Source organism: Nothoprocta perdicaria, unplaced genomic scaffold (assembly GCF_003342845.1).
Source record: "Nothoprocta perdicaria isolate Ctin4 unplaced genomic scaffold, notPer1 scaffold_12, whole genome shotgun sequence".
In the NCBI taxonomy this organism is placed as follows: Eukaryota; Metazoa; Chordata; class Aves; order Tinamiformes; family Tinamidae; genus Nothoprocta; species Nothoprocta perdicaria.
In genome coordinates, this window is record NW_020454316.1 from 865514 (window position 1) to 889452 (window position 23939).

Sequence of the window (23939 nt, forward strand, 5' to 3'; positions counted from 1 at the left end):
CGGCCGTAACGAACCCGCCCGCCGCGCGGCAGCCGCCCGGGAGCTCGCGGGCGCCGCCCGGGGGTCCCTGAGCGCCGCCGCATGCACCGAGGGCTGGAGCGGCGCTCAGCCGCGCAGGGAGCCTGCAGCCCGCCTGGAGAGGGGTGTGGGTGCCGCCATGTCCCTGCTCGCTGTCGCTCGCGCCCCTCACGAGGCCTCGGGGCTCGGGCTCTTTGGGGTGTTTTTGGCTGCGCGCTCACTCTGCCCGCGCCGCCAGTTGCGGTTCCGGCGCCGCCCGGCGTTACCCCATGTAACGTGGGCCGCGTGGCCGGACCGCGCGAGCGGCGGCACCGACAGGAATGCGAGCGGGGCCTCGGCCTGCCCCTCGGGGCGCCCGGCGGATCGGAACCCGGATTTCTGGAATTGCAGGGAGTGCTTGACGCCCAGGAACGTTATTCAAAGGCTAAAGTAGCCCAACGGCCCCTCTGTGCCCAGGCGCCTTCCTCAGCTCTTACCCAGGTGGATCCTGCTGCGCAGGCCCAGCTCCCAGCACAGATGGCTCCCTTGCGAATAACAGGGCACTTACTAAGGAAGAGACTCTATTCTTAAAACACCATTTAGAAAGGACTACAGTTTACATTAGCCCGCTGCTAATTCTTATTATTTACACCCGTTACAACTAGTTGACGTTGCGTTGCGCGGGGCAGCGGCCGCTACGCGAAGTAGGCCCAGAGGAAGACGCCGGCGGAGAGGCAGAGCAGCAGGTTGATGTTGAGGACGTGCCGCACCCAGGGCGCCTCGTCGGGGGCGGCCGCGGGCGCCTCGCGCGGCACCGGCGCCGCCTCCGGCCCGTCCTGCCCGCGCTCCATCCCGCACAGCCACAGCGCCAGCGTCGCCAGCCTCGAGCGCCCGCCGCCGTTCCTGGCGCCTGGAACGACAGTGAGTAGTGAGGTGAAAGCGTCCCCGAGGGGGAAGCGTCCCCGAGAGCGCGGCCCAGCCATGTGCCGGGGCGCTCCTGCACTGCGTGTGTGGATGCTGCCGCACGACAGCATCGCGTGTGGAACGGACAGAAAAGCCCCACCGAGATGCAGGGAGCCCTTCCAACAGCAGCCGCTTGGGGCTGAGGTGGCTGCTTGCTCATCCCTGCAGATCTCAGTTCAAATTCTGCTGTTCTCAACGTTTTAAGAAACAGTAGGTCCACCCTAAAAGCTTCTCTGCAACTGCTTGTTGCCCGTCAGCTCCCCTTGCTTTGCAGGCGCTAGCGCGGGCAGCATCAGTGGAGCTGTCCCGGCTTTGCTGTGGGCTGGGGCGAATGCCCCACTAAATGCCAGGAGGGCAGAGGCAGAAAGTGAGGCCTCCCAGCAGCTGGGCAATCTGCACCATCGTTCAGTAACTCGTGGGCCTTTTCAGCATCCTTTTTTAGATCTCAGCAGCACACAGCAGAAGCTGCAAAGTTACATAAAGTGTCCCAAGCTTAGCAAAAACAAGTGATGATAATAATCATTGCTGGAAAGTGCAGAACGAGTTGCTATGTGTGTGGGTACCTAATACCGACAAGTACAAGTTTTAAAAAATGTAAATCCTCCTTCACTGATCTGTCAGTACTCCGCCCAGGGCTCTGTGTTCTCCCTGCTGCTAGAGCCGATCAGAAAACATCACTGAAAAACAGAAATGGAATTTCATGAAAATAATTGTGACTGTCTCTCGCCCCCCCCCTTTCCTCCACTAACTCTCCTTGCAGCAGCTGCAAGTTGCACCAAGTTCTAGTGCAGGTAATGGGCACGGCTCTGTCCTGCCCGGCTCCTTGCTTCATTTCAAGCATAGGTAACGCCAGCAAGAAGTAGTAAAAGGAACTAAACGCTTAGCTAAAACCCTCACGTAACAACCTCTTAGCGTACCCTGACAATACAGAAATCCAGAGGAAGCACTTTTAACATTTCTTGTCTTCAGAGCCTTTACCTAATACCTAGGATTGATAATTTTAGGAGTTACTGAGTACGGTGTCGGAGCACTTACATTTGTTATCATTTGAACTATTTTCAGAGGCAATGCTTATATCAATCTGGAAAGCTGGACGCTCAGCTTCACACACTCCATTTCCAGTGCCAGGGGAAGTGCTGCCTGCTAGGTCTTGCTTGACTGGTAGATCCCCACGCGTGAACCAGGTAAGCCGACTTATCTGATGGCATGAAGAGTGGTGTTAAAGAAAACACGGGTTCCCCTCGGGGCATTTAAAGGACAACCTCAGCAGGAGAGCAGCTTGGAGAGAGATACGTTTGTAAGGGAGCAAAACCTGTTCCCTGGCTGCGTTGGAGCGGGTGGGCAGTTAAATGCTCTCTTGGGAAGTGATGGCCAGTGGAGTTCTGCATGTTGCCTTTAGATTTGTATGGAACATGATGGCTCTTTATACAGATACACTCTCACAAGGATGCTGTTCTTCACTTCTTGTTACTCAAGATGATTTTTCTTCTGCATGGGGCCACCACTGGATGTAGCTTGAGAGTGGGTCAGTGGGAAAGGGCCAAGAAAACAGCAAAAGAATGGAAACTGTGGCCAGTGAGGAATGATTCAAAGCACCAGGGTTGTTTAGAAAAGAGAAGACAGATGGGAGATATGATCATTTTCTTCAAATACGTAAAAGGCTCGTTAAGGAGGAATGTTCTTGAGGTCCGTGACCGACCAACAGCAAGAGGGAGCACAGTTTGAAGCTAGAAGGATTCGGGCTGGAGATGAGGAAAAGCTTTTGCTGAGGGGGCAGATAAGCTCTTGTGTTGATCGCACAGTAATGATCTTAAAAATCCCACCCGGGGGTTTTTAAGAACATATTAGCTCAGGTCTTACAGAAAAGTGTCAGGTTGAGTTAGTGTCTTGAAACAAGAGGATGTGCCAGCTCCGTGATTTCTAAAGGTCCTTTCTGGCCCTCCTTGCTATTGTTTCTCCTTTTCCATAACCCTAACGTGTCTATAGAGAATAGTCAAAGGGGCACAAACCTGTTCCAGAGGAAGTATGATCTCTGCCCTTGATTTCTCTTTTCTGCAAGGAAAAATGGTTCCTCACTAAATTAATAGGAGAGTCGATAAAGATGACCCAGAAGCTGGAAATTCTTGGAAAATAGAGGGAAAGAGCTGATTTGTCATGGGTTAAACACACATTTTTGGACTTAATCTTTTAGCATCTACTCTTGACCACTTGCCAGGGTGGGCCTCTGGATTTATGGGACCAAAGTCTTAAATGGCAAGGCAGATGCGGGAGCAGAGATGGAATTGTGTTACAGGTTATTGCAGGCATATTCCCAAATAAAGAATGAATGGAAACCTCCGTTTCCACATTATTCATCTCCACATTATTCCCATGGGTGAAACATGGGGCATCCTGCAAACAGATTAAAGGTAATGAAAGAAATCTAAGGGGGTGACGCACCATTTCCTCCGCGGGGGGTTCTGTGAGCGTGCTCACAAGCAGCACAGTGATTGTAGAAATCGCAGCTAGGACCATGGAGAAGTAGAGATAGTGCATGTGTTTCACCACACCTGGTCTGATGTCTGTCTGTCCACACTGGGGCTCTGGATAAATGAAGTCCAGCACCAGTCGGATGAAGCCCAGCAGCAGCCCAATCACCAGGCCCCAGAATGCGCCCTAGGAAACGAAGGGTTTTCTTTACTGGAACAAGAAGCAAATATGTGCTCGGTCCCTGTGTCAGTTCTAGGCCCTGGAGAGGCCGGGCTTTCTGCTTGCCCTGTTAGGGAGTTCCTTCTCTTCCCTTCCTGCTCTTGCTGTCTCTCTAGGCCCACACGTGCTGCTGTGGTAGCCACGTGTCCCTTCTGAGTGGTGTCAGTGCTGGTGTGCAGGAAAGATGCAGCATCTTAAGCCAGAATCTTCTCAAGTGCAATGCTTGCACCATAATGTTGCCTGAGCCACAGGGTGCCTCCAGCTGCTCTGCCTGCCCCAAGCGCCATGAGGGGAGAACTCCCACGTGCTCCAGCTCCTGGCTGCGCACTTCTCCCAGCACCAGCCTTCCTGGAGGAGCGGTAGGTGATGGTCTCCTGCTGCCGCTTCAGCTCCTCTGTGACCCCTTCGGAAGGTCCCTGCTGCAGAGGGATGGTACAAGCCCGTGTAATAAATGAGCACGTGGCTAATGGGCCCCTTAGAGGCCCCAGGACTCAAGAGGGACACTGCACCTGAGGAACACGCTCATCTTACTATGAAATGACACTGCATCTTTGGAGGAGAGCAGGGAATACCCCTCCTGCCATGGGCTCCTTGCAGCTTGGGCTTTGGAGCGGACTGGGTGCATTCACCCTCCAAAACACCCCAAGAGGAGCCAGAACTGCAGCCTGGGGCTGCGGTTTGAGCTGCAGGACTCTTGTGAGGACAGAGAAAACACAAAGGCAACTGCTGCATACAGCAGAGTTGCTACCTTTTCATTTGCTCTTTTCCAGAAGCAACCCAGAATGAAAACCATGGCCACGGGGGGCTGCAGGTAGGAGCTGATGGACTGGATGTAAATAAAGAGCTGCCCGCCCTGGCCAGCTTGTACCAGCGGGATCCACAGGATGGACATCACCGTGAGCAGCAGCACAAAGACCCTGGCAAGGAAAAGATGCTGTTACCATTAGTTCAGACCTTCATTTTCCAGACGTTCAGGTTGCTCGAACGAGTTGCTTGTTCAGGTTGCTAGTGAGAGCTCTTGCAGTAAGAGGGTCTCCAGTCCCGTCCCCCAGCCACCTGTGTTTGTTCCCAGAAACCAGCCCTTCCTGGCCTGGTTTGGGCCCTTGCCCATCTGCAGCACCACTCGGGTTTCCCCAGGTTTCAGCCTCTCTGCCTATTCGATTCTTGCCTCTGCTTATGCATTTTGGTGCAATGAAATCTTGGCATTCCCCTCCTAGTGTTGACTGACTAAGCCAGATTCTCCCCTAGCTATCTAACCAGAAGAAAGCAAGAGTCTCTAAAGGAAAATGGTCTCATATACAGGGCTCAAAGTCCGTCTTTTTTTCCTCGATTGATGTGAAGCAATAGACACTGAAGACACTATGCAGGGGCAGCAGGAAACAAGGGGTCTTGAGAGGTTTCTCTAATATGGAATCCAGATGCAATGTGGTTTGATTTTCCTCACCTGCCAATGATCATGAGCTCCCACTCAGAAGAGCGAGGCCGAAAGTGCTTCCAGAGGTCCATGGTGAAGATGGTGCTGGCGCTATTAAAGATGGAAGTCAGGGAGGACATAAGAGCTGCTATCATCACTGCCATCATGAGGCCCCTGAGTCCTGCAAGGCAGAGAAGCAGCACAGGCGCTGAGAGCGGGGCCGTGCGCGGGGGCTGCAGCCCCTTCCTCAGCACAGCCCGGACAAGGTGCTGCAGCTGCCCTGCTGTCCCGGGAGCCCCGGGCAGCGGGGACTGCAGGCCCTGCCTCCGGCTCCCTCCTCTCTGGGGCTGCAGAGCCCAGCGTTAGTGCTGTTGTGCAATGGCCGGCGACACGGAGGCCCTCTGCACTGGCTTCCACGGTTGGTTTGTCTCGTTGTTCAATATCCGCTCTGCACCTTCCATCTCAATTTGGACTAGACCTCCAGATACTGAGTCTTTTCCCCTCCCTCTTGCTGCATGCTGTTTGCTACCGCTGCCTCATCAAGCCCAATAGAAACCCCACTGAAACTACACTTTATACTTTATGAAGTATATAGCATATACTTCATATGTATGAAGTGCAGGGCGCTTTCATCGCTGAACGTATCTCACAGACATCCTTCCCTTGTTGTGGAGCATTTCTCACACAGAACTAACCCCTCTGTGGCTGCACCGATACCAAGCTCCTTACCTACAGGCAGAAGTTCAATGACCAGCTTCGGGTAGGCGATATCAGAGCAGCCGGATGGATTGCCGCAGATTTTCCGACAAATTTCTGGGTCTGCACAAGCCACCAGATCTACAGGAAGCAAAAGGGATGGAAAAGCAATATTCAGTGATCACCAGAAACCAATACATCTAACCTGCAAGCTAGCCTGCTGGATACTGTAAAACATAGCCCAACTGAGATGCTGAGTATTGGAAATCTTGGAAATCTTCCAGCAAATAGTGCGGGACATAGTGAGAGAAGAACCACACTGAGTTTTCCCCTTGCTCCTTTTTCTTCCATACAAAAGATACTATCGATGGAAGGAGTTGGCCTGTCTTTGTGGCTACTTGTCTTGGAATGCTGGAGAATCCAGGCTATCCACCTGCTTTTGGCTGCATGGATCGGCACTTGCGCATGTCCTCACCTAATGAGCAGCCTGCAGCAGTCAGGGGTTGCAAAAGCAGCATTTTAGATGGCGTATCAGGATTTCTCCGAGTGCCTGAAACTTGAATTCCCGGAAGAGTGACGTTTTGGGTGCAGGAGGGGCCTGCGTGCACGCACAGAATGCAGCAGAGCAGCTCAGGGCAGCATCGGGATAGCTGGTCAAGACTGCCGTGAGGAGGGATGACCGCAAACTGCTCTAGCACGCATAGCGGGGCATTGTAAAAGTATATCTGGGTTCTGCTGCATGAGGATGTGCTGTTTGTAATTGAAGGAAAAGATCCCTGTATTTTGGGGGATTTGATGCATTTCAGCCTTTTAACTTATTCTGTAGAGCCCCACAGAGTAGCTGCAGTCAGTGACAAACAGAGGGAACAGTTCTCTCCTTCAGCACTTACCTGGGAAGAGAATGCGGCTGATCATGCCAGGCATTACCATCATAAAGAGGGGCAAAATTTTCAAGTAGGAGGTCATCAAGGAGCCTCCTTTGGCATGGGAGAGGTTTTTAGCGGCAAGGGACCTTTGCACGATGACCTAGAAATTGAGAAGCGTGTTTGCTCCGCGGTGTTGCGGAGCACAGCCAGCTGCAGGAGCTGCGCTCCACGCTGCAGTTTGCAGCTGGCCTTGCGATCCCTGGCAACGCTGCATCTCCCTCCAGAGCAAGAGCAAGAGAAACTTATGGCTGAATCATTTACTACTCTGTGGCACAGGCTTGTATACTTTGTTCTCCTCAAAACTACTGAAATCTGTGAAAGATGGAAACAGTTTGATTGTATCTTCCTAATTTCGGCTTCAGATGCTTTCTCTCTCTGATGGGAACGTAGCCTTTTCATCACATCCAAGTCCTTCCTTGCACAGGGTACCATGTTATACATTCTCTTTCTTAAACTAATCGCATTCCACCTTAGAATTTTCTTTTCAGCGTTTTTGGGGGCCTCACTGCCCTGATAACTCTGTCCTGCAACCTCAGCCACCCTTCTGTCAAACCAGACAGGGTCTTCCACCAGCAAAACGAGTTAGATGAAATGGGGCTACCAGGGCATTGCTTAGGGCTCAGTTTGCCAGTTTGGATGCTCTCACTCGGAGTGATGGCCGTGAGGCCCCTGGAGAGGTGGACGAGTGGGAATGGGAATTCACAGGCGAGTCACAAGAAGGGAACGGCTGCAGTTTAAAAACTTACTGGACTGGGATTTAGACCAGGATTAACCTAACACATACACACACACACACACACACACACACACATTCCCCTCCTTTTTAAATTGAAATGACTCCCCAGACTCTTCGTTGTGCATATCAAACTTAGCTGCTGTGGGTTTGAAATCATCAATTTTTACTGAGTTCCTATCAGAAACAGAAAAAACAGCCCCAATTTTGTCACCAAGTGAGTTTTTATAATTGGATTCAAGCACCCAGTAACATGCCCTTGAAACCAAAGAGCTGATTTTAATAAATAAGCAGTAACATACCTGGTCTGTGCACCAGTACCACAGGGACGGGATGGTCATTCCTACCAAAACGCCAGGCCAAGGAAGGTCAGAGTTAACGGGGTCTCGAAAGATGTGGAACGCGTCGGGCCTGGGCAAGCCGCAGCTGCTGTTCTCCTTGCGGCTGCTGGGAATGGCATCGAAGTACTTGGCCTGCAGACCCTCAAGGCCACCAACTTCCACAAAGCCTAGAACAGGTCACAGGCAGGTACCACATCTAAGCAGACTTGTGCACTTCGTAGCTTTGATCAGTTTGCTTCCCTGCAAGCATCCTCTAAAACCAGCCCATTGGCTTTACCGTGGGCCTGGATGGTAGCTTAATACTCTAAGTCCTCTGACCAGAGAATTTGCTCGTTTCTCTGTTATGTTATTTCAGAATATAGCTCTTCTTTAGATACTTTTCATGGACTAGTACATTTTTACCACATAAAGAACTAATAGAAGATTATTTTTATGCACATACATTTTAACAGGAACATGTATAAAAAACAGTTCACAGAACATCAAATAATCTGTCATAGAGATTAAGCACATTTGTACTATTTGATAAAACATCTATCATAGTTTTAGTAACAGAACCCCAGGGAAATGCTCACTGAAGATCATGAGCGTCACAGCCCCAATCAGCATGATGAAAGTTTGCAGAGCATCTGTGTATATTACAGCTGCGAGGCCACCTACAGAAAAGAGAGAAGCAACAAACTGTGGGAAGTTGCATTGATTCTGTCATAGCATCTCAGGATTTATTCTTTTTTTGACAAATAACCTAATCTGAGAGCCGTGCCTGGCATGCTCTCAAGTTCTGTGGAGTGTTTTGCCCGTGTTGGTACAGTTCAACCAATTCCTGAGCATGCCCCTTTGGCTGAAATATCTCATTTTTGAATTGTAATGAGTCAGCCTTTGTCACTAGAAAGCCAAAGCCTGGTGTAAATATGGGAAGTGCTGGGGAAAGCTCCAAGACAATCCCGGCCTGGATACAGAGGCAGAGGGGGATATTTCCAGCAGCATCCCCAGGGGCAAGCGCTGGTCTCTTGGGCTGTGACCCAAGCACTTTGTTTTTTCTGTTGACCGTACTGATGCCCAAGAACACGTTGCACAGAAAATACATTGGATGCCAATACTCAGCTCACTAAACAGGATGTGAAACGCTGCATAACATCCCCTGCACGGCTGGCCCCACGCGGACCTACCTGCCACCGTGTAGACGGCCGTGACTGCCAGCAGGCCGATGACGGCCACGTAGAGGTCCCAGTGCAGGGCTTGCTGGATGAAGAGGGCCCCGGCGTACATGTCCACCTGGCCCGAGAGATGGTGGTGAGCACTGGCGCTGCTGGAGACCAGCCTGGCCGCCGCTGCCTGCGCTCCCTGCCGCCCTCGATGCCTTCCCCAAGCAGCACATCCCCTGCAGCCCCAGCTCCTTCCTCCCGTACATCAACCCAGGCTCAGTTCAGGGTTCAGGTTTTGGTATTACTGGCTGGAGGGATGGGCTGAAGCTCTCCCCGGAAGGGTATCTGCGTGGGCTGGATGAGCAGCGAGAGGCCAGGAGCCCACTGGGTAGAGCTGCACGGCCGCAACGCGGAACAGCCCTGCAGCAAACCCCCAGGGCGTCTTAATGCCGGTGACAGCGAGCTGGCGAGGAGGAGCATCCCCGGGGCTGGGAGCAGCCAACGCAGCGGCCACTTCTGCCACTATGTCAAAATGCTGCATTTTAGGAGAACTTTCAGATAAGCAAACGGCAGATCATGGAAGTACAGATATAAAAGCATCTGAGCAACCCATTTTCTCTCTCAGGAATGCCATAATTGGAGATCTGCCCGTTTCTGAAGGAGCAGGCACGTGTCAGGCTGCTCATCCCGCTTGGCCATGTGCTGAAAGGAAAAACACCAGCAGGGCCTTTTCTGGTTTTACCAATTCATGCATTGTTGCATGGTTGATGAATAGCTAGCGAGGTGTTGCACAAGGCTTGATCCAGTTATTTATTCAATCACTATACCAAACGGGAACAATAAATTACTCAACTGCTTTCACCTGAAGGCTGATCAACGCCTGCCTTGCCATTCATGGTGCAGGTGACAGTGCTTGGTGTCTGTGCAGGCAGTAAATACAGGGATAGGCCACGTAAGGCAGCCAGACCTGTGAGATCTGTCAGCATGAACCCCACCTTGGTGTTGACCACCACCCTTGGAACTGGGCTACTGTGCCACATGAGCCCGTAGCCCTCCCTCCTGCGAGGTAAGGCAGCGCCTTCCTGAGAGGACATCTTTTGGTTTAGCTTCTCTAAACAATTATAGCCTGTCTTCCTCGGGTATTTCTGTAGTACACCCGTCTCTGATACCATGAAGAAGGGTCAATAGTTGCATTTCTCCATCTCACTGGTTACTGCATACTTTCAAAGTAAATTTAATTCCGCCTGCTTTATTTTTTCTTTCTACTTACTGATATTTTGGTGAAGATATAGATGAATAAGTAGAGAATTGCTAGGAATATCTGAATTCTTTTGCCCCCGAAGCGTTTCCGCAGGTACTCGGGCATGGTAGTGACCTGTGTGGGAGAAAGCCCTGTCTGGAAGGTGCAGAGCAGCTGCCCTGCGTGTGGGCGGCTCCATGGCACCCCCACGTGCAGGTGGGTACTTTGCACTGACAGAGAGCGGAGGGGTCCTGTTTTGCACTGGCTTCCCAGCTGCCCACAGGTCCAGCTTTGCAAAGCCCAACTTGGCTGTAATGGCTCTGAATAACTACACTACGAGGGGCTGCATCTCCTTGGAAGATGGTGCAACCCCATCCACTTTATTCCTGGCTTTACGTGAGTTCTGCGCCCCTGCCTGAGCCCCTCCTGCTGCTCCCAGGACGTGTGTACTTTGCAGGGCCCTGGCCCTGCTGCAGAGCAGAGCAGTGCACCGTGGCTTGCTCTCTGCCCTGCAGAAGAGCACAGGTGCACTAGGCGAGAGCTGAACCCCTGAGCCCAACAGGTGGCTTGAAAATCAGCAAAGGACTGATGCACCCAAGGCAATTCCATTTACTTACTCCAGCTGCTATATAAATTGGCAGGAATAGCCAGGCCAGCACCAAAACGCAAAACATGCCCTGCAAAACAAACGGGAATGAAGGTCGAAGATTGCTGCGATCGAGTGGGTGGGATACGTGCGCCCTGGGGACGCAGGGGACTGGTGGCTGTGGGAGCCCTCACGCCACCAACAGCTCATGGTGACTTGTGGCTCTGCGGGGCGGGTCTGGCTGCTGGAGCAGCCCCGTGCGGCGCGGGGACCACTGCGGCTCTGCGTGGCCACCACCTTGACCCCCTGGGGCGGCTTCTTCTCAGTGGTGGCCACTGAGAGGACTGGAGGAAACGGCCACAAACTGAAGCACCAGAAGTTCCGCAGGAACTTAAGGAAAAATTTCCTGACAGTGCATGTGACAGAGCCCTGGAACAGGCTGCCAGGAGAGGCCGTGGAGTCTCCTTCTCTGGAGATCTTCCAAACCCACTTGGATGCAGCCCTGGCCACATGCTCGGGGTGACCCTACATGTGGCAGTTGGACTAGGAGATCTCCAGAGGTCTCTTCCAACCTTAAGGATTCTGTGATTCCATGAAAGGGGACTTTTCCCCGTGGTGCCAGCCCCGGGAGCAGATGCCCCCCGTGCGCTCGCAGCTGCAGCTGGCGGGGGGCCCTTGGTGCCAGGCTGGGCACGCGCGGTGCCCGCAGTGCCGCCCCCAGCCCGCACCGCACTCACGTTCCACTCGTAGGCAGTTGCGGCGATGCCGCCCGCAGCCCCGGAGCCCGCCAGGCCTATGAAGTGGCCGCTGCCGACGTTGCTGGCAAAGAGGGAGGCTCCCACCTGCGGAAGGACGCGGAGTCGGAGCCGCCCTGGCACCCAGCGGCATTCCCAGCGTGCCGGGAACAGGCCGGCTGCTGTTCCAGGATGCAGGAGCCCCTGGGCATTCCCTGCGCAGACGCTGGGCAGTGCCCCGTCCCCATGTGCCTGACTGCAGGGGACCTGAGATCATCTTCACCCTCTGACACCTTCCTTTGCCTGTGTGCCCCGTGGCTCTGGCTCCTTTCTCCGAGTTCTTCCACTCCTTCGCTGCCTGTTGCTTGTTGCGGGCGTCATTAGGACCACCCTTCTTCCCAACAGCTGCCTAATCTTTCATGCAGGACCAGAGCAGCAGATGAAGGGAGCAAGTGCAAACGTCCGGTCACCAAACCCTCATTAACACATACTGAATTACCAGATGAGCCCCAAATGAAACACCCCCCAGCAGACTGATGTGCATCTCCCCGGGACCTAGCAGTTAAATCTCCAGAGCTCCCCAAACCAGACAGACTTCGCAAGCTGCGGCTCAGGATCTCGCAGGGGCTTTGCAAGTCGTGGACCAGGCTGTGACAGGTACATTGCAGCAGCTCCATTACCCCCGCTGTGAGTGTGGAAAAAGCAGCTGACGTTATACCTGGACCTTTGCAAAACATGCAGCTCATCTCTGTTCTCAGAGGAGAAAGCATCTGCTGGGACAAAAGTGCTTTTGTGCTTACGATAGCCTGGGTGCACAGGGAGCCCGAGATACTTACAGGCCACCAAACCATCTCTCCCCCAGCCAGGAAATAGCCTTTCACGGTGCTCCGCTGGGTCTTCCACATGGACTGGGAAAGTACAAACAGAATGGAAGTTTTAGCAACTTTAGTTTAGTTTTCCCCAGGAAACCCTGCACTGTCAGCCATAGAAAGTGAGTAGATTTTTTTAGGCTGAAGAATCTGGAGTTGCTCTTGGAAATCCTGTAGGGCAAAATTCTGCAGCAAGGTGTGGTAGGAAAGCGGGAACAGCCAGAGCAATGAGCCATGCACAGATTTTTCTGTCTTATCAGTGTCCTGATTAGATGTTTTCTGCATCTGTAGGATGTAGGATCTGTAAGGAAACAATATCGCTCTTAGGTATCCAAGCTGAGTTCGGACAAGAGCTATGGACATCCTTAATTATCAGGTGCAGCCAGCAGAAACGCTAGATACTGCACATATTACTGGTGAACTCTTGTTTCCAAGAGGACCTTTCAGATACCTTCATACAACACAGGTATGCCCTGCATTTGAAGCAAGCAACTACTCATCTGTCTTATGACAGTGGCTTTTCCTCCAGCTATTACCAAAGCCACGACAGAAAGATGTCTTTCTGGCTTCATTATATACGAACAGTACTTTTAGGTTATGGAATTTGCTGTCAGGACCTCACTGTGGAGGAACAGGTGATGTACAGAACAGCATTTGTATTGGATTTCTTCCCGGATGAACAGAACATCGTTAGCAGAAATACTTTCTATTTACACAGCGACTCGTGCACGAGTGTTCTCAAAACCTCTGCACACACTGGAGTGAGGAGCCCTCCTTTGGCGCGGTGAGGACCCTTCTGCAGACTGCGGTGTGGAGCGGATCTGTACACCGCTATTTTCAGTGAATTGTGGCCTGGTTCAAGCCAAGGTAAAATAGCTTGAGACCTAAACTGCCAAATTTTTCAGCATGAAGGGCACATAAGAAAGCGTTTAGTGCTTACCCACAGTCCAACAGCCAGGACAAATACAAAGTAGAGCACGAGCACAACGATGTCCGCAGTGTCCAAGGTCCGCTGGGGAAACACATCCCACGGGGGAGTCACCGATGCCGGGGGGCTGCTGCTGCTCTCCATTATTTCTTGTGCAGGGCCGGTGCTTTATTTCCCTTGACGCATCCGCCTGTTAAAAAACAGGCATGTGGTTATGGGAGGATGGACTGCAATGGCAGTGCAGAGATGTTGACCATTTCTTGAATAATTCAGCAATTTTCAGCACTGGCTTTGAGTGTGGTGCTGCTCTTGCTGTGGGGCGGGCTCGTGTGTGGTGTTTGTTTCCATGCACGGATCCCTTTCCGCTGGGATGTGAAGGAGCTGTCAGCGGTCACGCTAGCCGTGGGCTGCCTAGATTTCCTTTGCCTGGGCTAACTTGCCAGCTGGCAGAGACCTGGGTGCAGCAGGGAGAAGGTGCGAAAGCGGCGGCCGCGGGAAGGGCAGGCGGAGCGCCCGGGCTCCGTCGTGGGGCAGAGCCGGCATCCGGAGCGCGGCCGCTCCGCTGCGGCAGCGACCCCGGCAGCACCGCCCGGCCACGCGCGGTGACAAACCACGGCAAAGGCGCCGGGGAGGGCGGCACGGGGGAGCCCTGTGCACTGCTCCGGGGCACTGGGAATCTTGCTCTTTTAGCAGCAGGGAGAGCCGGGCCTGGGGGCCGAGGGGCTGAGTTGCCCCTGTGCCAGCGGGAGCGGCTGGTGAGCAGGCGCTGCCCCGTGCCCTGCCCGAGCAAGGACACGCAGCGGCAGCACCGCGCCGGGCAGGGAGGCGGAGGACGCCGGCGGCGCTGGGATGAGCGGGATGAGCCATGCGTGCGGCCGGGATCACGGCGGGCACCCAGCGGGCAGAGCCGGCCCTGCCGCAGCTCCCTGCCCCGCGCCGCTCCCTGCAGCCGAGCCCCGCTGCTCCTGGCAGCAGGGCAGGATAGAGCCACGCAGGCAGCCTAGGCCCTGCTGTGCACTGAGTTTCACTTCCTTTTTTCCCTTTTCCTTTCCTCGTGCCGGCTATACCTTGCTCTGAAAGCAGCATGTGCTGAGGGGCAGTGCCGGGGTGTCCCGAGGCTGGTTTAGCCTGGGCAAACAGTGACCCGGACAGACAGCCCGGGGATGGTGGTGACGTTGGAGGCCACTCGGGGACCCCCGCGCTGCAGCTCCTCGCTGCCCTGCTTTCCAACCAAACAGCAAAGACACAACATGCTCTTTCTCTTACCCTACAAGCCAAGGAGACCGTTCCCTTGGGCTGTGGAGGCTCAGGGCTGCCTTTCAGCCAGCTTGGACCCGGGCTTTGCCATCACGTCCGGCGCAGCCGGGCCGCGTGCTCGCGGTTCCTCGGTCCCTGTCTTGCATATGCAGCCGGTGAGATTCTCTGACCTCTCTTGCCCTTGAAAGGTCACGCTCACAACTCCCTCCCTCTAAAGGTCACGTCAACTGGGCGCGTTTGGGACGCGTCAACTGAAGGTGGAGCGAGCGGCGGCCGTGGGGTGACGGCCCACACCAGGACCCGGTGCCCTGCCAACCTGCGAGAGCAGCGGCCAAACGAGTTCTTCCTGTGAGCACGAGCGCTCAGAGCCTCCAGCACCCGCCTTGGTTTTGCTCCTGCGTTTCACAATCTCCACTGGCTTCCCCCATTTGTCAGTATTTTAAGTTAGTATTTTAAGTATATTTAAGTTACAGCTTTGACCGGCAGCTGAAAGCAATAGCGGTTTTCCAGTCCCATACAGCCCCTTTAGCTGTTCTGCACTGCTGGCAGGTTGTAGCCTGAGGTGTGAACTGCAAGCAGCACAAATGCCAAATACACTGGGCCCTGGGCTTGCACCTGGCAGAATCCCTTCTGTGCCTTCCAAAGCCCCTGGATCCCACTTGCATTTAATTCTCTTTAACTTTTGTCTTGCAAGGTGCAGGATACAGTCAGGTATCAGCAGTATCTTACCTCTTTAAGAGGCAAAATAGCTTGGCTCTCGCTGTGTTTCCACTGGCATGCCTAACCTCTAGCTTGGAAAAGAAAAATGTGGTTCGTTACGCCAGCTTGGGAAGCTGCTAACCCCTTGTAGCACCTCCTGCCTTCTCCTCCATTGCTCTGATGCTGCTGTGTTAGTAGCTTCGATCCCAAGCCGTGGTGTGCGGGCAGGTGTGCAGCACCGGCAGCACGGTGCCTGTCCCTGCGCAGCACGTGTGCGTGGGGCCGTACGGGAGCCAGGAGCTGCTTTGTGCCCAGTGCTGTGCATGGGGGTCCAGGGCAGAGCGCCGCGGGCATTGGTGCTCCATCCGCAAGGTGAGGAAACCCACATGAAGTTCCAAGGCCCGAGGTGTGTCTGTAGGAGCTTGCTTAAAGATCTTCCTGCAGGTCCCAGCAAGGCTGAGCAGTAGAAGCAAGTTAGCAAACTCCGTAGCTCTGATTCCAGCTTCTCTCTGTGCCGTGGCCCAGTGGAAATTTTGCCCCTCTTGTGAATTCAGCTCACAGCTCCGTCTCCCTTGGTTCCTGGCACAAGGCACGGTGCTTTCCCGGCCAGGAAAGGACATCCGTGGCATTGAAATGAACCTGGTGAAGCCAGCCCTTTATCACTGCTCCCGGGAGAGCCGCGGCCCACGTGGGTATCCGGTAACCCAGCGGGTCCCTATCACTCTGCCTCTTAAACATGATTTTTAAAACAGTGCCCATTCCTTTCGCTTTCTAACACCGCCACCAGTTGTCAGGCATAAAGCTCAGCCTAGAAGCAGAACCAAAGCCCCGAATCAAGCAAGTCCTCCCCAGATACGAGGTAGAAGCTGAAAGGAAACTTACTGCGTTCAGCTGGGTCTCATTCTGTTCACTTGCACTAGGCACCACCAAGCTTCTGCCAGCTGACAGGCAGCTTAAATATTGCCAGAGAATCAGGATTTGCCAGCGGAGCTGTTAACAGTGTCACAAGGAATGAGAAGGAATATTTATAGTCAAAGTTAAACTAATTGCCCGAAGTTACTCTTTCATTCCCCTGCTCCTCTGTGAGAAGTGTATTATTTTCACTATCAGGGCTCATGGGTCAAATTCCAAAGAGTGCCATTCCCTTAAGCAATCTGTGCAGCTAGAGAAGGGACAAATAACAATAAAATAGTTGGTCCTGATGTCCCCTTAGATGACATCACAAGACCGAGCAGGGAGCTGACAGCTAGTCCTGTGTCTGAATTTATGACTAAGCTTACAGAGACTAAGGTTCATCCTTGAAAGGGGTTCATCACTCATTTCCAAGTCTGCATTTTTCTTCTAGAACAAAATTTTAGAAATTCTGTTCTAGAATCAGAAATTTGATTTTCACCAGGACTTATTAATTTTCTAGGTTGACAACAGAAGCAAATTAAATATGTAAAAAGAGAAAAACACAGCCCAAAGCCTAAGAAACCAGTACACAAAGAAGAAAAACCTGTAAGATTTATGTTTTAATCCTAGCGTTTCACACTCAGCTCACAATTCAGATGGACTAAAGGCCTTTGGACCTTGTGATTGGAGATGCTGTAATTTGCTCTGCTGAACTTTGGAAGCTCCGTTTCTTTTTCTAAAGTTGTGATAGAACAATGCAGACCGTGGAGCATCTGGATGCCTTGTGCTCCCTCCCAGGCACCGCAGCCTTTCACTTCCAGCCCCTCCAGGTTGGAGGTTAGACTGCTGTTTGTCTCCTCGGCATCTCTCCTGGCTCCTGGAAAGCAAACACAGATCACGGTCCTTCAGACCTTTTCCAAGATGCATCCAGGGCAGCTTCGAAGATGCCAGCCTGATATCTCCTCATAACCAGCCCACTTGTGGAGCTGTGATCATGTCTTCACCGTCACCTCACTACAGCTCGTTTTCTTCTTGAGATTTTCCATTTCGTGCAGGAAAGATTGAAAATCCTTCCCCATTCCCAAGTGTTAGACGTAGCCTTAGATTGTCATGGTCTCGATTTTGCTGACACTTTGCAAGGACGGATCATGCGTGCCGAGGAGGAGCAGGTCACAGTTGTGATCCCGGCGCTCACCACGGGGCTGTTTCATGAGATATTTCCTGTTCAAGGAAACACTTTGCCATGGCCATGGCCGAAGCGTGAACTTTGTGAGGGATTGGCTTTCGAGGCTAAAGGGAGACGTCCCAGCCAGCACAGTGCTTTTCTGGGGAAGAAAATATTTAACGCTTGAATTTAAATGGGAAGAACGAAGCAACAAGCGTGTGGCTTGAATTCTGCTGACTGTCACGATGCAGAAAGCTGCGACGGAGGCTTCAGGTCACCCTTCCTGTGGGCACTGAAGGTTTGCTGCAGCTGCACGGGCCGGGGGAGCGCGGAGCCTGGGGCTGGCCGGGCGCTGCGGGAGCCCTCCCAGATGCTCCCGACAGCTGCCGCTCCCCGGGCGCTGCTCCGACCCCAGGGAGCATCCGCCGAGGCGGGAGCGCCGGGAGAGGCGCGGGCCCCTCCTGAGCGTGCCTGGCAGGGCTCCGCTCTGCAGCCTTCCTGCTCCCTCCTGGCAAGGGCATTTTCCAGCCCGCTCCACAGCCGCCTCCCGGGAGGAACTGCTGCCCGGGCAGACGGCTGTAAACAAGCTAAACTACAACCAGGAAATGTGATGCACGGCGAGTCCCTATCTACCTGCTGCGGGAGCAAAGGGACGTCAGCTGTGGCAGGGACGTAAACTCGCCTTCAGCCAAGAATGCCATTTCAGGAGGAAACAATTCCCCGGCTCATACACTCACTCAATGTTTTCTTCTGAAGGCTGCAGAAAAAAGTCCATATTATTTTAAAAATTTCCTGCTAAAATTCACCATGCCAGCCCAAATGCTGACTCATAGGCAACGTTTTTTCAGAGTTATGCAGTTATTTTCCCCATACCACCCAAATTAGGCAAGGTCATTTTCTGCATCTACTCCATAGAGATGTGAGGAGCCAAAATCAAAACCCGCAGTCCAGAAGCATCAAACCCTGAGCTCCTCACAGCTTCCATCTACACCTGTGCACAGAGCGGTCTTGAACGTAACACAGATTCCCATGCAGCCAGGAGGCAGAAGGCAGTAGCTTTATTTGGGGAATAGCACATAGGCATTGGGTAGAGGGTCAATTGTGACTGGTCTTTGAAAATATTCACATAAAAATACCAAAGGGATTGGACTTCTAACTATTTGGGAAAGTTACAACATGTAGCAAAATCTATATACAGCATTTTCACATTTTTAACGACAGTTTCAAAATAACCTCCAGTGGTTTAAATATTTAATATATTTTAGAAAAAAAAAAAGAAAAAAACAATGCAGTGTAAAACATCCGAAACAGAGCCTGGGGATGGGTAATCACTGTCCTATCACCACCATCAGCGGAGAGAAAAGACAGAGCTGGACAGGGCTGGGCCTCCAATAACACAATGCTCTAAACTACCTGGCACTTGAAGCTCTGTCAGCTGAGAACGCCTGAAGACAGTAACTCCGTGAAGATAATAACTGGCTTGCTACAGCGGGGTTGGGAAGGCGCGGGACGGTGCGGCTGGCCGAGCGGCAGCGCCTTTGCCGCGGTGCTGCCGGGGTGCGTCCCCGGCGCTGCCCACGCTTGGGAGCCCTCCGGGAGCCGGCACTGCCCCTGGCTCTGCGCTTCCCAGCACGGCCCCCGTTTCGCAGGGGTTTATGGCTCCTGGCACAACCATCGTAAATGCTCTGTGAGGTTTCAGGGGCTGTCAGTCGCTGCCACATCTAAAAGCAAAGGACGGACATGGGGAATTCCTTGTTCTCTAAAGCAACTCCCTAAAATGGGACTGGGTCTGTATGTATGAGCATGCAGATATGCCACAAAGGTTTCTGGAAGGTGCCTGTTCTTTCCAGTGTCCCTGGCTGACTCTAGCCATGGATTAAAACCTCTGGGCTACCTCCTGCCCTCTCCAGTAGCCATTAAGGTCAGTAAAACTCCAGCCCTTCACCCGGCCGCATGCAGCAGCTGCCAGCCCCGAGGCGGCTTGGAAGCAGGAGGAGGAAGGGGAGAGGTCTGCGAGGAAGGGCAGGCTCCGTGCAGAGCCACGCGGGACTATGGGAGTAGGGAACGGTCTCCAGGGGTTGCTGGTGCCAGTTGGGTGTGTTCTGGGAGTGTGGGAGCTCGGGATTTATCCACTTGTGTCTGCTATCCATGATGCAGGAAGGTGTGGGGATGGAGGATGCCCGGGATGTCATGGAGACCACGCGGCTGTGCCTCATCCAGCATCCAGCCATGGTGCCTTTGCAGCGTCCAGGCCGCCCCGTCCCCGTGGTCCTCGGCTCTGCGTGGTGCTAGCAGGCGACAGCAGCGTATTTACAACCCGATTCAACGGGAGCAAATTGCACTTTGTTGGCAATGGGTGGCTGCACCTCCCGTGGCGGCAGGCCCGTCACCAGGCGAGGGGCGAGGTGACCCTGGGGCTGCGCTGGCATTCGCCGACCTGCACGTCGCTGAGCGCCCGCTGCGGGAGAGAGGGAGACAGGAGCGTCAGGAGCGGGGCGGCCGCCGGGCACAGCGCGGGCATCGCGGGGGCGCCCGCCCCGAGGCCTTGGTGTCCCTGAGGTGCCCCGGGACCCCGTGCCTGCGGCTGGCCAGGCTGAGCAGCGCGGCAGGAAGGGCCCTCGTGGGCTCCTGAGGCAGGACCAGGTTTGGCCCCAGCTTCTCCTTAGGGGAATTGGGATGGCAGGGCGCCCGGGCGGGAGCCCCGCTTCATGCCAGGCGCTTGGGGGAGCATCCCCTGGGCAGCTGCTCCCCATGCACACCATGGCCGTGCTCCACGGTCACGGCCATCCGCATTGCACAGCGTCTTACCCACGAGCAGCAGGCACTAAAACCTCTGCTTTATTCCCCGAGACCAACCCTCGTCTCAGCCGCCTGCGCCTGCCACTCAATCTCAGTGCGTGTTTAAAAAGTGGCATTTTGCAGACGTTCGGGCACATGTGCTCACCGAAAGCTCATCTTGCTCCCATAGCTCACGTGCAAGTAAAGACTTCACTGGCTTTTAACAGGATCCCCATGCTAGCTATGCAGCTCACCTCAAACTTGCTCATGAATTCTGCAAAAATGCCGAAGAAAGCTTCCGAAGTTGTCACTTTAGAGTCTTCCCCGAAGAAGGAGAGCACCTTGCTGAAGTCTTCCATGGCCTTGTGCTGCAGATCGTCCAGAGACCGCATGGCCGGCTGCGCGCTCTCCAGAAAGGACTGAGAAACGGCTTAAGGGAAAACAGGCATCTGCTGCAAAGGCAGTAACTGCAGGGTGCAAGGGGACCTGCTCGGCATGCGAGGCCGTCACTGAGAGCACCCTCTACGTGAGGAAGGACAACCCTGGAGGCTCTGTGGCCTCGTGCAGGGAGGCACGTGGGCCGGCCGACAGTCCAAGCACCCTTTTCCTTGCTGCTTAGGAAAGGGTGGAGTTCTTCACCAGGGGCTGAGCGGAGGCTTTGCTGCCAGCCAGGCACAGGACTGCTAGTTAGGGGTAAATACAACAGGGACAAATATAACTAAAGCATTTCAGAGGGATAATTAGATGATTTCCCTTGAAGGCAGCAGGTCACACCGGTGAATTGCCCCTGTGGCAGAAGGATACAGTCATCACGATGGCGAATCTGTCCTCCGCGGTGGCTGGCATGTTGCGGCAGGCCATCTGAATGTCCCCCACGGTGGCGTGGAGGTCGTTAAGGTCTGCTGTTAGTGTTCTCTGGTTCACTGCATGGGAGGAGAGGACTCGTGAGCATCACCGAGACCTACCCACCAACCTGCTGCTAGAGCGGGACGGCGGGCGCGGAGAACAGCGGTGGAGCTGGAGCTGCATCGCGCTGCCCCCGTGCGCAGAGGGCTGTCGTGGCCTGTGCATCCATCGTGGCTCCTACAGGGAAGGGGAACTGCAGCGTCTGCCACAAGGAGCTGGTTGTACTACATCCCTCTGCTGCCTATATGATTAGGCCAAATACAGAAAGAATCAACTAGGAAAGCCACAGGCGTAAACACCAGGAGATAAGTCTCCTCACCTGAATCTTCTGCTTTATTTATCCATTTTAAGCACTAATTCCCAAGGGAATTATTCATAAGCAGCAGGGGAGAGGGGGGTGCAAAGGAGGTGCAGCCCCATGATTCACATCCAGTCGACGTGTGAACGCTGCGAATGTCATCAGCACTGGGGTGATAACCGCAGCTCTGAGTGACTTTGTTACCCAGCTAAGCAGCTCGGCCATCCCTCGCCGCGGGCGCCCTGCAGCTGGACTGTGGCCCCGCGGCCCCCAGGAGCCGGGCTGGCCTCCGCTGAGGCTGGGCCTCAGCATGCAGCCCGCGGGTGCAGCAGCCCGGCCTCCTGGAGCTCCCCACGCGCACTGGCGGCCCGAGGCTCCCTTGGAGGCCGCTCCGGCCCCGCCGCGTTGCTGCCCTCCTGCCGGTGCCCGGCATGTGCGGCTGCGAGCAGCTTCGCAGCGGCGCAGACCCTGCGCGGGGCGGCCCCGGCCTCGCCTGCGCCCGGCTCCCTGCCGTGCTCTCCGTTCATGTACCTTTGGCGGCGAGCGGCACTGTGGGAAGGTCCTTGGCAAATCCCAGGAGCTCTGGGAAGTGTTGGCTAAGCGATTTGGCAAGAATGTGCAGGAAGGTGGATTTCCCATCGACAGTCTTGGTTGTGTTCAGCTACAGCAAAGCAAACAAGTAAGAGGACTCATACACAAAAGGGAGTGGGTTTTGCCAGGCATTCGGTTCACCTGTGGTTGCCAGAACACACGGACACTCCTCTATCCTGCCTGGCTCATCCTGCATTGACGGGTATGGCAATTCCCAGTCCCACTAGCTGGATTAATGTTTAAGGAAGACGTTTAATGTTTACACAGTGTGCTACACCCAGATCAGCGGCATTCCTCCTCCCCAGGCCCAGGAACCGCAGCCGTTTCCCACCTTCCAGGAATCCCTTCTTGCCCCTGCCCTGCCAGGACGGACCTCAGCTGCCCAGGTGGGATAAAGATTCTCATTTTCTCCCTCACACAGCCACAAAGCCTTAGGTCTGGCCCAGCAGGCTGTGAGCTTGGGGTGCCAGCACCGCAATGCACCGGCCCTTTGGTGCTTCTCTGGAGTCCGGCTGTGATACAGTGCCTGCCCTCCCGCTGGGGTCGCTCCCTCCCTCGCACGAGGGCAGGCTGGTGAATGGGTCCTGGGAGCTGCTGGAAGCAGCAGCGTGCTTCATCTCCTTACCTCGGTGAGAAAGTTGATCTTAAAGCCTGTTGTTTTGCCAGTCTTGGGCTGCCCGTTGTTCAGGTAGTTTCCCATGGCCAGCACAAACTGCAGAAGGAAATGGTGTGAGTGACTGGCAGTGACCTGCAGCACTTGCCCTGTTCCCTCTGCTCCTGTACTCGCTTCTGGGTCAGAGGGACCTACTAAGAACGCAGCAGGAACGGAGATAAAGAGCCTCCAGGCACAGCAAGCGGGAAGGCATCCTGCTCCTCCTGCCTGGCAGCTGGTTCTGCCAGGGCCACAGTCCACGAGCAACCAGAACATCAGCCAAGGCTGCAATCCAGTGAGGGCGTTACGTTAGCGGGGGGACTGCGTGTGGAGGGAAAGCTCTGGTTTGGGGCACACTGTTCGTCCTGTGGTTCAGGACACACTGTTCGTCCTGTGGTTCAGTGCACGCTGTTCGTCCTGTGGTTTGGGGCACGCTGTTCGTCCTGTCACACCCGCATGGGGCACTCATAGCAGCCCAGGACAAGAGCTGCTGGTGGCCCATGAGCGTGACAGCCCCAGGGCACAAGGATGGGTGTCTGACGGGACAGACTGTTCTCTTCTCCGGCAGCATGGAGCATCCCAGAGCACCATTGTGCTGCACTCTTCGGCTTTAGCTGTGCACAGTTTAGTTCTGCCTTTTTCTTTCTCAGCACTTTCTGTTTCAGGAGCAGGGCTGGCTCTGCAGGTGTTCTGGGATCTCCCTGCCTGTAGCACCTCTCCGCCTGTGCTTTCCAGCTCAGCAGTAAGCAGAGTGTCTAAACTTTCTGGGTCTAAAAGCCTTTTTTAGCTCATTTGTGCAGATCTTTAAGGCATTCTTTTAAAATGAAATAGCAAAGCCATGTTTTCCCTTCTAGATTCCTCTGACTCCATATGCTGTACAAGACCCTCAGGCTGAACTTCCCAGCTTTCCCTGCCTGGGAAGGGCTGGTTGTGCCTGGTGACAAACAGAGGGACCTCAGGGCCTGCCTGACAGGAGGCCAGAGCAAGGCTCCCTGCCTGCTTTTCATCCAGGGCTGTGAATTCCTGCTAAGTGCAAGTTAATGTGCAGCTAGCATTGCCTCCCAAGCACTTAACCAGGTGTTACGGGGTTACTGGGCAGAACCCATGGAGGAGTTTCATCTCTCATCTGGAAATGTCTTTTGGCACATCATGTTCTTATTTATCCTGCCTGTTTTGTTTTGTTTTCTTGTCTTCTAAAGCAAAACCAAATTATTTTTGTGGGGGTCATCTGAGCAGCTGCGGCCAGCGAGGCTGCACTCGTGCCTTCCCGCACGCACAGTGCCCCTCTGTGCACCGCACGTCTGGGTCCCGGGAAACGGTGGTTGGGCTGGATGGGGAGGAGGCGGGAGGACAGGACAGCCCTGGGACTGGAGCAGTGCTCGGGCTCCAGCGAGCTTCCTTGCTGCTTGCAAGCTCCCTCGTGGACACTGGAGGCCCCC

The 23939-nt window shown here is 54.2% G+C and overlaps 3 protein-coding genes across 3 annotated transcripts in view; all 3 read right to left on the minus strand.

The window, feature by feature from the left end:
* Positions 1-528, minus strand: part of TEX47 (testis expressed 47) — a gene marked incomplete at its 5' end in the record, with an annotated part of 4108 nt that extends 3580 nt beyond the window's left edge. The window contains one exon of the mRNA XM_026053888.1: positions 495-528. Within this exon, the coding sequence (XP_025909673.1) occupies positions 495-528 (34 nt within the window). The remainder of the gene's footprint in view (positions 1-494) is intronic.
* Positions 529-571: 43 nt separating this feature from the next.
* On the minus strand, positions 572-13404 carry SLC5A11 (solute carrier family 5 member 11). Its single transcript, XM_026054069.1, has 15 exons — positions 13273-13404; positions 12300-12371; positions 11467-11571; positions 10761-10820; positions 10174-10278; positions 8928-9033; positions 8334-8414; positions 7720-7925; positions 6649-6784; positions 5792-5899; positions 5093-5243; positions 4397-4565; positions 3400-3615; positions 1996-2158; positions 572-907 (listed from the first exon to the last, which is right to left on the minus strand). The coding sequence occupies exons 1-15, from the start codon at positions 13402-13404 to the stop codon at positions 693-695; spliced, it is 2025 nt and encodes a 674-aa protein (XP_025909854.1). The 3' UTR covers positions 572-692.
* A 5498-nt stretch (positions 13405-18902) lies between these two features.
* GRID2IP (Grid2 interacting protein) overlaps positions 18903-23939 on the minus strand; it is a 41495-nt gene continuing 36458 nt past the window's right edge. Inside the window, exons 19-23 of the mRNA XM_026053889.1 lie at positions 22474-22560; positions 21789-21918; positions 20858-20976; positions 20308-20472; positions 18903-19733 (exon numbers count right to left, since the gene is read on the minus strand). Coding sequence (XP_025909674.1) covers positions 19662-19733; positions 20308-20472; positions 20858-20976; positions 21789-21918; positions 22474-22560 — 573 coding nt within the window. The 3' untranslated portion in view covers positions 18903-19661. The remainder of the gene's footprint in view (positions 19734-20307; positions 20473-20857; positions 20977-21788; positions 21919-22473; positions 22561-23939) is intronic.